The following is a 12,244-nucleotide window of genomic DNA, read 5'->3' on the forward strand; positions in this document are numbered from 1 at the left end:
AACGAGCTTAGTAATGGCCTTGCGTCCAATCCAAAGATGTGAGGGCTGGTAGTATATTTCACTTAATTTTTCCGCTTCTTCCTGAGTAATGATATGCTTCACTTTCGACATATTTATTACATATCGAAAACGTTTTGCATTACATCCATTTGTACGCTACGAACCCCAAAAGTGCTAGGGAGCCAACTATAAACGTCAGTTCACTATCAGCTTGTTGTCTACTGGGACATAAAAATCGGATAATTTTGGAGCTTTCTCAATTTTGGTTATGAAATACTTCCCCATTCCTTCGTCCAATTCTTTGAGGGATTGTCCTGCCTCCAGCTGTTCCTCCCGCCGTCGGTTATATTCGTCGATTTTTCTTTGGCGATCCTTTACCCACTGAGCTTGGGCTGCTTGTAGTTGTTCCATAGCTTTATTATGCCTTTTGCGTTCTGCTTCCTTGTGGCCTGAGAGTTTACTAAACACATTTTTACAAATTTTGCTGCACTAATATTCCACACTGTGAAACCTCCCAGCCAGGATATTGAACTGACCATCCATTAAGAGATACACGTAGCACCGTATATCCCCAGTTCCGTCAGCCTTCTTTGTCATGTGAAGCGTGATCCCGTCGCTAAGCCTCTGAAGCGGTCTTCCGCTCCTGTGGAGGGCGTCGTCGGCAGACGCTCTAAAGTCGACGAACAGCGCATATCTTTCAGTGAAAAACTGTCCGATGGTCACTATGGAATAATGCTGACCGAAGAGCTCAACGACTTGTTCTAGATGATCACGAGGGAGCATGGCGTTGCTATACAATTCATTTGGAGATCCTTCGATAGTGATCAAGATTTTCTCGATCTTCGGATTATAATATTTCTGGTTGTTACCAGCATATCCTGAAATAATAGGAGGACGCCCTTCAACGATTTAGCAGGGGTATCTAATTGTAGGTTGTATAATGTATCACTTTTCTTCATGGTCACAACCTAGGAGCGTAGTATGCGCTCATAGGGTAGGGCTAGGCGGCTGTATCTCGACATTATCGCACTTGCCGATTCTTCGTTGGTCACCTTATCAAATTCTAGGCAGATATTGCTGATCTTGTAGGATGAATCAGCTGCTTTTGCCGCTGTTGAGCCTACCGCTGGGGTTCCGGCATCCTTTATAACGTCACCGTACGGTGCAAATGGATGACAAATTGGAGTCTTTCGTGTAGGCCTGCCGGGTAGAAGTCTCGTGTCAATGAGAACATCTTGCCGATAGGAATACAAAATGTGTTGCCGTAAGCTGCTACAATCGCCTTTTCCTTGTTATTACCAACATGGTCGCTGGCTTTGACTTGCAGAGATCTTATGGTCCCGTCGTTGTCGTTGATACCTTCTATAACCAGGTTGTTATTCCTCATATATTTTGAAATCCAGAGATCCCAATACGTCGACAGTATGTTAAAATCTTGTATGTTTTGTATTTCGTTACCATTCAGGCTAATTCTAAGATTGTGCACCAATGCTTTGTCTATATTTGAAACTATGGTACGCTTGCTGTTAGTCCCTTGTAGCTCGAGGTCAAAAAGCAACTTTATTGAGCTGGGAAAAATCACGTCATTTTGACCAAGGTTCGGTATATCGACATGGATATACCGAACGATTCTGGTTGATTGTGGATGGCATGTGAGATATTTTCACCGTCTGTTTTTTTCCTTTCATACCGAGCATTGTCTTTAATTCCTTATGCGGATTTAAGATAGTTCCGTACATTTATTTAGGGCGCTTTGGGGTTGAAATAAATTGCTGATAATCCAGTTCAGCAGTGAGAGCGAAATCATTCGACCCGAGGATATTCCTGGGTCCACCCCAACACCAGAAGAGCAGGGTCAATCGTCTACCAGAGATATCACGACCTACGCAAGGGGAGAGTTGGTAACATCAAAAGTAGACGATCTTTATGATCTTCTAAGCAAGGAGCTTGGGCAGCCGAATGTCAGGCATTATGATGCCTTTGAAATGGATGGTAATCACCTTATCTATGATGGTATTAGGCTCACAAAGATGAACGGTGAGTTGAGAGCCATGGGAGCGATAAAAAGGAATTACGCGCTGGTAGATTGCGAGCTATGGGATTCGATGAATACACCACACCAAACAAAGGCAGTAAAATGAGAACTCAAAAACACCTGAATAATATTAATACCATCGAGGACAACCCTGGTGACATCGAATTGTTGCCGCTACTCAACAACGTGCTCGATGACACGGAGAGACTCATCAGAGATACTTCCTTTGGCGTGGATATCACAAAGCGTGAAAGAAGAGAGCTTCATTTCTATGTTAGAACGCTCCAGGACGACTTGAATAACGTGAATAGTAATCTACTACGATGGCGAGCTTTCCCGGGCAGATAACAAGGCTTGAGGCGAAGAAGGCTGGTTCCGACGTATCAGAGGAGCAGCACAATATTTAGGATGAGGACCTCGTAAGGCCAAGGAAGATCGTGAAAAGCTAAAGGATGATCGAAAGGCGGCAATAAAAGAATATGGTCTCTCTAGAATCAATACACAGCTCTAGGCGATTAAGGAAACGCTGATGAAAATAGCTGAGGACGATCTATCCTTACGGGATAAATTGACAATCCTATTCAAGGAACAGGGAATCACGATTGCCAGCATTGTCTCAGCCGTTGGCTTACTAATATCAACCGTGGTCCTTGCACTAACAGATGGTAGTGGGGCAGCAGGTACAACAGGAGGAAGTGGTGGTAGCAAAGGTTTCGTTCAAACACAATTGGAAAGGCTCGAAAAATTTTTAAAGTACCTTGCTGGCAAAGCGGGCGCTGCTGTGCCGGGCACCATAGGAAGTATTGTGTCGTTCTTTTTCAGGGTAGCTGCCAAGGTTGTCGTGTTCGCGGCAAAGCATCTGTATTTGGCCATCGCAGGTGCTGTGGGTATAGTTGTAGCGTATGTAAATAACAGAAGGAGTGGGAAGAGATCGTAGATTATTCTGGTAAACCACCTAACTTACCAGATGACAATCTTAATATTTCATCCATATATAGGTGATAATTAGCAATATCCCGACAGTGATAATGATAGCCTTAGTTTCCTCGTGAGCTATTGCTGACGATGGAGCTGGTGGGGGATGCATCCTTGGTACCTTGGAGGGTTGACGTTGATGATGCTTCCTTGGTATGGGCTTGGTAACAGCGTTGATAGTCGGATTAACACCGATATTAAAGCAATCTTGACTGATTAATATTATATTCGTGAAATTCGTGACATTCCCGATCCTCAGGTTCATATCGCTTGGGATCATATATACGCCATGAGCTACTGAGAAGTCGACTTTGCTTCGGGCATACCTTAAAACGTTCTCAAATTCTGCGATTTCTCGACCTGTATTGTTTGGCCTAATTACCAATTGCTCAAAGGTCGTCAAGTATAGTCGTTGGGCATCGATCGCGGAGCTCTCGCTCCCGATTATATTAGAGCGAGCGTTGGCTTGGCTCTCTACAATCAAATACGCGTAGAACCTTACGCTTTGCGGTAAACGTTCAATACCTATGCGGGTAAGGCCCTCGGATTTCTCAAGTATCCATCCGCTCCATGATCCTTCATCGAAATAACTAGGCCCACTGCCAGGAAAGTCTTTGCGTTTTGCTTGCCATGAGCTAAAAATTTTCTCATTTTTTCAATCGTGTTCAATTGGAGATACTCCAAATTCACGTGCTAGTTGCCTGAATTTTTCCATGTTAAAAGGGTTGTAGATAGAATTAAATCGAGAAGAGCCAGGCAACGATACTTCCAATTCTTCTAGCATTTTTCGAATTTGGAAATAAATATGGAACCGGTAGACAGCAAGTACAAGGGGTAATGGAGAATTAAAGTGTTGGACGGATATACCACAACCTGATGTTGCAGTGAATATAGCGAAGTTCAATTATGTTGACCAGAGGCTGAAAGGGTGGGTCCTCCAAGCATTAATCGGGAATTACTGTGGAAAACATAGTCAACGAAGATATCAGGGAACCTTACTTTAAATGACGACCCCTTCGCATCAACAACGATAGATTGCACAATGAGATCAGAGCCTTTTAACTGCTCCAGGTACCTGCCATGATTCGGAATATATTTTACTTTCGGCGAATACTCGTAAATATTCATTGTTTCTTTAATAGAAACATGCGACAGTTATATGTTACACAAGAAAGCAGACTCAACTATGCGAACAAACGGGGGCGGTAGAATAAAATACGGTACATCGGTCGGTCTAGTACAGTATGATGATGACGTTTCATAGCTTAAATACAAACAGAAAAAATACAAAGACACAAAAGGATAAGCACAACATAAATAAATACAAATATAGCCTGTGTCGATAGACATACTATTACACGTACAAAATAAAACATGAAACACTAACTATTGCGTTGTTTACTGCACTTGCTTCCTTTTGCTGCTTGAAGAAACTCTTTACGTTAAGATTTCAATCAAGAACTACGATATTTTCGATTCTCACTTTTACCACACGCTTTTCCTATTCGTACGGAGATTAGAAGCAATGTGAAAAGTGCGCGAAAAAACTATAAAAACGCAATTAAAATTAATGTGACGTGACGGGTCGCCATCTCCAAGACGGATCTTCATCGTTTATGTTCAAAACACTCCCCACCAGTGAGTACTCGTCTACGAACGACTGTCCATCTAGTAACGCCTTATTTTATATAATTGATTATCTTGCTTACGTCGGACTCGTTAAAGATGTACGTCGTTTATGTACGTCGTTTAAATACGTCATTCCGATTTCTTCATCAGCGCTTTGCAATATCGTTTGCCCAAGACTTATCATCGAATTTTACAACTTTGTTGTTGTTTCTTCACGAATTATGTACACCTATAAAGAACACAATTCACCGTCGTATGCAAAGCATAGTTCAGGTGACATTTTCATTTAGCACTGCGTTCCAGTAACGCAAGTGATCGGATGGGACGAATGTAATTCCCATCAGCAGATTCCTTTCTGCAACCCTGTTGATGCCATCGGTGCCAGGAAGGATTTTCGCAATGCGTCCCAGCGGCCAATGATTTTTCAAGACGTTCTGGTCTCTAACTATCACGAGATCTCCTTCCTTAATTTAGTCGTCGTTTGTATTCCATATAGCACGTGTTGTCAAAGAAGACAGGTATTCCTTTCTCCATCTATTCCAAAACATATTTGAAGCAGCCTGTACGGCTCATCTTTTACGATCGTCGAGGTCTGTAAATACAGAATCTACAGGTGTATTTTGCGACGCTCTTTCAATGAGAAAATGATTTGGCCTTAGTGCTTGGTAGTCATCTGCGTCACTGCTGATAGAATTCAACGGTCGGCTATTGATGGTTGCTTCTACTTCAGTCAAAAATGTACGTAACTCTTCTTCGGTGAAAACGCAATCACGAACTATCGCTTTCAACGCTCGTTTAGTGATTTTTACCATAGATTCCATCGCTCCATTCATCCATGGTGAAAATGGTGGGTTAAACTTCCTTTCGATACTATTCTTTGTTAACTCATTTTGAAGTTTTGTCTCATTCGTTACAAGCTCTCTTAGTTCACGATCTGCGCCGACGAAGTTGGTTCCGTTGTCGCTGGTGATTGTTTTGGGGTTTCCTCTTCTTGAGATAAAACGTCGAAGTGCAAGAATGAAACTATCTGTCGATAAATCTCCATCTAGCTCAATATGAACGGCACGTGACGTCATGCAGGTAAACAACGCTCCATACCTTTTCACGGTTCCAGATGAAGCTCTTGTCTTCTTACTTCTCTTGACAATCATTGGACCAAAGTAATCTACTCCTGATCGATTAAATGGTGGTTCACCTACAGCAAGACGATCGATTGGTAGATCTCCCATAAGTGGTGACATTGGCTTGACTTTCTTTGATTTACAGTATGTATATGCATTTATTAAATTCTTCACAAAGGATTTTCCAGTCGGAATCCAAATATTTTGTCTAGTGTGGCGTTTTGTTCAACATGGAAGTTTGTATGATGATTGTGTTGAATTATGAGTCGTGCAATGTGGTGTTTCGGCGAGATTATCACTTGATTCTTCGACTCAAATGGTATATCGATTAAACCAATTCTTCCTCCGACACGAATCAAATTGTTTTGCATCATTGGTCTCAAAGCTACAAGTGGTGATCTTTTTGGTAGTTTCTTGTGTGATTGTAGATTTTCGAATTCTGATGGGTAGGATTCTTGTTGTGAGATGCTATACAACTGTAACTTTGTTGCTTCAATTTTATCAACGGTCAGGTAATCAAATTTTTCAGGTTCAGATCCTCCCCTTTTTAATAACAACCAATTTCGTTTTAATTTGACAATCCACGCAATGTGGCGACAGAGTTTTTGCCAATCGGAATAACTTTCCCATTTGATAAAGGATGTTTTCTCTGGTATTGCATTACTAGTTGACTGAAAGTTGGTAATATCTGCGTCTTCTTCACTTTGAATGACATTTTGGTTTTGGTCTGGCCAATTGCATTCTTCTTCTATTAAAAACGATGGACCGGTTAACCATCTGGAATTCTCAGTCGATGATAGTGGTACATATCTTGTAGCATTGTCTGCTGGGTTCAGAGTTCCTGGCACAAAACGCCACGAATTGACGTCAGTCGTAGTACGAATTTCATTGATGCGATTCATAACGAATACTGGAAATTTTCGGTTTTCATTCGAGATATATCTCAAAACTATTTGTGAATCTGTCCAAAATTTGGTACTGAGGTCCATGGAAAGACTACTCAATATTGATTCTCTCATTCTTGTAGCCAAGACAGCAGCTTGTATTTCTAATTTTGGTATTGTGAGAGATTTTGGATTCAACGGGGCGACTCTGGATTTTCCCATCACGAATGTTACATTGACGGTATGCGTATCTTGAATACGTAGATATGCGACAGCACCATATGCATTGATTGAATCGTCGGAAAAATTATGTAGTTGAATCAACTGATTATCGAATTGTAGTTTGAGCTATCGAGGAATGCTGATCGATGTTAGTTTCTCCAGTTCACTTCTCCAGCTCATCAACCACCTTGTTTTTAATTCGGTTGGTATTTCTTCATTCCAGTCTATTTTGGATTTCCACAAAGATTGGATGATAAGTTTTCCTTCTAAAATGAATGGTGTTAAGATGCCAAGTGGGTCAAATATTGAACTTGTTAAACTTAATATACCTCTTTTAGTTTCAGGTGATGGCTTGTTGACAACTTTGAATGTGAAATAGTCAGTATTTGGATTCCATAACATACCAAGTACTCTTTCAGTCGGTAATTTGTTTAGATCTAGATTGACGTTGATTACGGTTTCGGTATTTGGAAAACACTTAAGAATTTCACAAGAATTTGAAAGCCATTTTGTTAAACGAAAGCCACAACTTTTCAATGCTTTTGTCAAGGTTTTTGCAATCGATGCGGCGTCGTCTTACCGTTTTCATGGAGTCCAGATAATCATCCATGTAAAACTTTTTCGTGATAGCGTCTACGATTTCGCGATCGTGATCGATACTAGTTTGTCGAAGAGCGTAATTCGCGCAACAAGGAGAGTCTACTTTACCAAATAAATGTTCTTGCATGGCAAAGTCATCGATATTGTCGCTGGTGTTTTCTCGACAAACGAAACGAAGAGCATCTTGTTCTATCCTTGATACTTTGACCTGATGAAACATTTTTTCAATGTCAGCCATAATTGCGTAACGATAGGTACGGAATGTGAGTAATACAGATACTAGGTTGTTCAGCAAGTCTGGGCCGGGCAACAAGTTGTCGTTTTATGAAATACCTTTGTACTTTGCAGCTGCGTCAAAGACTACACGAACTTTTTCGGGCTTGTTAGGATGGACAAACACTTTGATGTGGTATGTAGTTGGTGATATCGGATGTTTGGTTCTTCTCAAAGTCTGAAAGGTTTCTTGCATGTCCAAGAGCGATATATTCCTGTAACCTGTAATTTTCTGCTAAAATTGGTTGCTTGCTCAATTTTGTTTTGTTTTTTAGGATTGTCGATACTCCCAACGATTGCTCGTTCCCATCTAATCCGCGTTTCCGCGCTGTTTCTTCGCAAATTAAGGTGCTATCTGATCCACTATATAAAATAGCGTTGGTTGTTACTGATTTGTTGTTATGAGTTACGGTAACCGGGATAACTTGAAGATAGGTTTCAGTTGTGGTACGAGATCGGGTGATTCTTGCCTCAGGTTCATTCTTTGTATCTTCATTTTCATTTTGTTGTGCAGCTAAATGCAGCAGGGTGTGTGACGTTTTCCACATTTATCTTCTCGACACCTCTTCTTAGATTTACATTCTTTTATTTTGTGAGAAGGTGAAAGACAATTGAAGCAAAGTTCCTTTTCTGAAACAAACTTCCTACGATCTGCCACCGGTTTTGATTCGAATTCTCTGCACTTAAAAACAAAATGATTTTCTGAACAAATCCAACACTTGGTACTGCGTGCACTACCTGCACCTGTTGCAAATGTTCTCACTCTTTTCTCATCTCTCTTCGACTCGTTTCAATTTTTATTTTTATTCTGTTCCTGATCTGCGATTAAATTTGCTATTGGATTGAATTGCTCTAACAACTTCCAACTCAACCATTTCTCAAAGTCAATCAAATTAATGCTATTCTCACTCGTAATCTTGTCTTTCGAAAATTTGTAAAACTGATTGCGAAAGTGGTGAGGTAATCTAGCTCTATTCTCAGTTGAATTAATAGCAGATTTGCAGCCCATGGAGATTAGCCATGTATTATTAGAATTAAGAAGCTGCCGATATCGACAGAGAGATGTTCTGTTGCGAGGTGGTATTTCAGGAAGATCGAGAACGTTTTTTAATTTAAAGTATGATACAACAACTGCATCAGACGGTACATCATCGATGTTGAAGAAGTGACGCCCTTTTGTCGAATGGTTTGATGAAGACGAAGAATGTGGTTTAGAATAATGTTTGTTGATGTCACTAGGTATAACGAAAGTAGTGTCGTTTTTAGGATGTTGTAGAGATGATACGTCTCTCTGGGATGAAATATTTCTCTCTTCTCTGTCAATTCTGCTATCTAATATTCGAAGGTTTTCGGTGGTTGGTACATAATAAGACGAGCTTTTCCTCTCTCTAAATATTAATGGCTGTGTAATTTGCGATCTAACGGACATATCTTCTGAAGCAACATGTTCTTCTATTATACTCTCTTTTAATCTGGCGATTTCAGCTTTATTTTTCACTGCGTTCAACCTTTCTACTATTTCGTCTCTCTCTTTTTCTTTTGTTCCAATATTTTAAGCTCTATCTCATCTCTCTCTTCCGTTCTAATAAATTTAATTCCCTTTTTAGCTTTTCCTCCGCAAGTTTCGCCTTTAACTGAGCCTCAGCAGTCTTTCTCTGTAGGAGCAAGTTCAAAGAAGATGTCGATTGGGACTTACTATGATGGCTTTTTTGACTGCTGTGAGAAGAGTGATGATAAAACTGGAATGCCTGGAAGATCTAGAGTGATTTGAAGGTGGTCGATGCGACGACGAGCGGTGACGTGAGTCCTGACTTATGGCATTATCAATTTCTATATTATCATCAGCGTTAGAATGTTTAAAATATTCCTCACAAACAGATTTTATTTGGTCGATTTTTATTTTATGCTCTCTTAAAAGTTGGTTAGCAGCCTCACTCTCTTCCGCGGAGACCAGATTATTATGCTTAAAAGTTTTTTTTCAACTATTCCGAGTGTCTCATTAAGTTTATTTGACATGTTAACTATCTCTGAATCTTTATTTTGCTTTGTTAGGAGTGATAAACGATTAATTATTTTAGTTAAAAGGCCAATATGACCACTTCGACTAGTCCTTAGAGAATTAACTTTTTCGTTTAAAATTCCGGTTGAATTAAAGGTAGCTCTAACTCGTTTAACCATTATGTATAGTGATTACGTTTAATCAACTGCTAATGTTTCTATCTATCTGCTACTAATGATGCTTCAAACACTAACGATACATACAGATAAAGTGGTTAAAGCAGATTAAATGATAAGATATGAAACATCCAGCCGGGACTGTGATAAATTTGTTAAGCGAAAGTTTACGGTAAAATAATAAATAAAAATCGGTAAATTATCGTGATGCGATGTAGATCGGTTCGACTACTATAAAATGTTTTGTGCGCGGACGGTACACAAGAAAGCAGACGCAACTATGCGAACACACGGGGGCGGTAGAATAAAATACGGTACATCGGTCGGTCTAGTACAGTATGATGATGACGTTTCATAGCTTAAATACAAACAAAAAAAATACAAAGATACAAAAGGATAAGCACAACATAAATAAATACAAATATAGCCTGTGTCGATAGACAAGGAGAAACAACTCTTTTAATTCTATTGAAACACTGCGTGAGGTTCTAGCAGGTGTCTGTATAGAAACTTAATTTGAAATTTTGGCGGTTGTGTGACTAAATTATTCGTGAATAACAATTCGTAACTATGATTGGTTATGATGAATTTGATGATAATACCAAAACAAGAAGCCACATTGAAATTGGTAAAATTTCTTTTGTTCTTATGTTAACATAATTAGCGAAGAAGCACATGCTCGACACTTTTGTAAACAAAAAGAAAAAGTTTATATCTCGTTTTAAAACGACGTTCAGTTATAAGAAGTTATTTCTTTAGTTAGAATAAACATTATTCCAGCACACATTTTGTCGGCACTCGTCCGGCGCATATCTATCTATATTGTTTTTCATGATCAAAGTGGTATACTCAAGCCTGCAAAAATAAGTTTATATCATGGTTAAACGCTTATTTCCAAACGTATTGTTGAAGTTTTTAACAGCAATGTTTACCGACTTATATTAGGCACACTTTCCATACAAATATCACGTGCCAGAAGCGTGTTACAGTCAGATTTCAATAGAAAAAAGTTAGCCCCTATTAAAGGAGAATATGGAATTTGATCATTTTTTTGCGAAAAAAACTTGGTCGAGCACCTCACGCACTGATTCTTTTGAAATGAAAAACAATAGAAAATTCAATACATTTAAAGCATACAGAAATGAAGTTGTTTCTCCTTCCGTAATCTTTCCTCCAAGATTACACGTACAAAATAAAACATGAAACACTAACTATTGCGTCGTTTACTGCGCTTGCTTCCTTTTTGCTGCTTAAAAAACTCTTTAAGTTAAGATTTCAATCAAGAACTACGATATTTTCGATTCTCACTTTTACCACACGCTTGTCCTATTCGTACGGTGATTAGAAGCAATGTGAAAAGTGCGCGAAAAAAACTATAAAAACCCAATTAAAATTAATGTGACGTGACGGGTCTCCATCTCCGAGACGGATCTTCATCGTTTATGTTCAAAACATGGAGAACCCTATAGTTTTTGATGAATATCTGGGGGAGGATACTATGATCGCATTGAAGTCTATTAGCATTGAACCCACGTATCTGAACCTTTTCAAAAAAAAGAACGAGATCAACATTTACAAATCAGCGCCTGGTTCGACCGATGAAGGGAACTTTAATGTTGGGGATTTTGAAGCGCTCATCTTGATCGAGAAGGGTCTTTATAGGATTGAGGATTTGGTGAGTATCATCAACAGTCAAGCAGGGGTTAAAATCAAACTTCGTACTCAGGAACGGGGTATGTAGAATCAGAGTTAATAAGGGGTACGTTGCGATAGTCGATCAATCACTACAAGAGCTCTTAAGATATAATTTTAATACCAAGTTAATGTTTACCAAGGGAAACCATGACAGCTTCTACAATACTGATGTTTACCAGCGGCTGAGACTTACTTGCCACCAACTCGATGAGGAAAGACGCCTCCTTAATGGAAAAAAATCCAAGATATTAGCTATGCTTGAAACGAAGGAGTTAAACAACTGGGGAGACATGTTGACATGGAGTTTTGACAACCCTGTTTACCTCCCCCTTAAAGGTTCAACGGACATGTTACAATTCATGCTGACGGATGAGTATCATCACGACAAGAACGTTTTATTCGTAGGACTAACGATGTGCATGCTTATACAATAAATGTCGGATATTACAAAACTTTACCCGAGCTTACCACCAAGTGCGCCTGAGCAAGAGAATAACGAAAGTCAGGTCTATCGGCTGAGGAAAATCGAAGAGATCGAAATATACCTACGAAATGAAGTTAAAAAACGTGAAAAGCTGTCGAAAAAAATTGGTATGCATGGAACGTGGATCCATTATATGGACCACGGATTGCTC

The 12,244-nt window shown here is 39.6% G+C and overlaps 2 protein-coding genes across 2 annotated transcripts; both read right to left on the bottom strand.

The window, feature by feature from the left end:
• Window positions 1-5,930: 5,930 nt before the first annotated feature.
• On the bottom strand, window positions 5,931-6,866 carry LOC130646123 (uncharacterized). Its single transcript, XM_057452262.1, has one exon. The coding sequence runs from the start codon at window positions 6,864-6,866 to the stop codon at window positions 5,931-5,933; it is 936 nt and encodes a 311-aa protein (XP_057308245.1).
• A 126-nt stretch (window positions 6,867-6,992) lies between these two features.
• Window positions 6,993-7,704, bottom strand: LOC130646124 (uncharacterized). The gene is made up of 2 exons (XM_057452263.1): window positions 7,447-7,704; window positions 6,993-7,343 (listed from the first exon to the last, which is right to left on the bottom strand). The coding sequence occupies exons 1-2, from the start codon at window positions 7,702-7,704 to the stop codon at window positions 6,993-6,995; spliced, it is 609 nt and encodes a 202-aa protein (XP_057308246.1).
• Between the last annotated feature and the right edge of the window lie 4,540 nt (window positions 7,705-12,244).

This window comes from Hydractinia symbiolongicarpus, chromosome 5, assembly GCF_029227915.1.
Source record: "Hydractinia symbiolongicarpus strain clone_291-10 chromosome 5, HSymV2.1, whole genome shotgun sequence".
NCBI classification, from domain to species: Eukaryota; Metazoa; Cnidaria; class Hydrozoa; order Anthoathecata; family Hydractiniidae; genus Hydractinia; species Hydractinia symbiolongicarpus.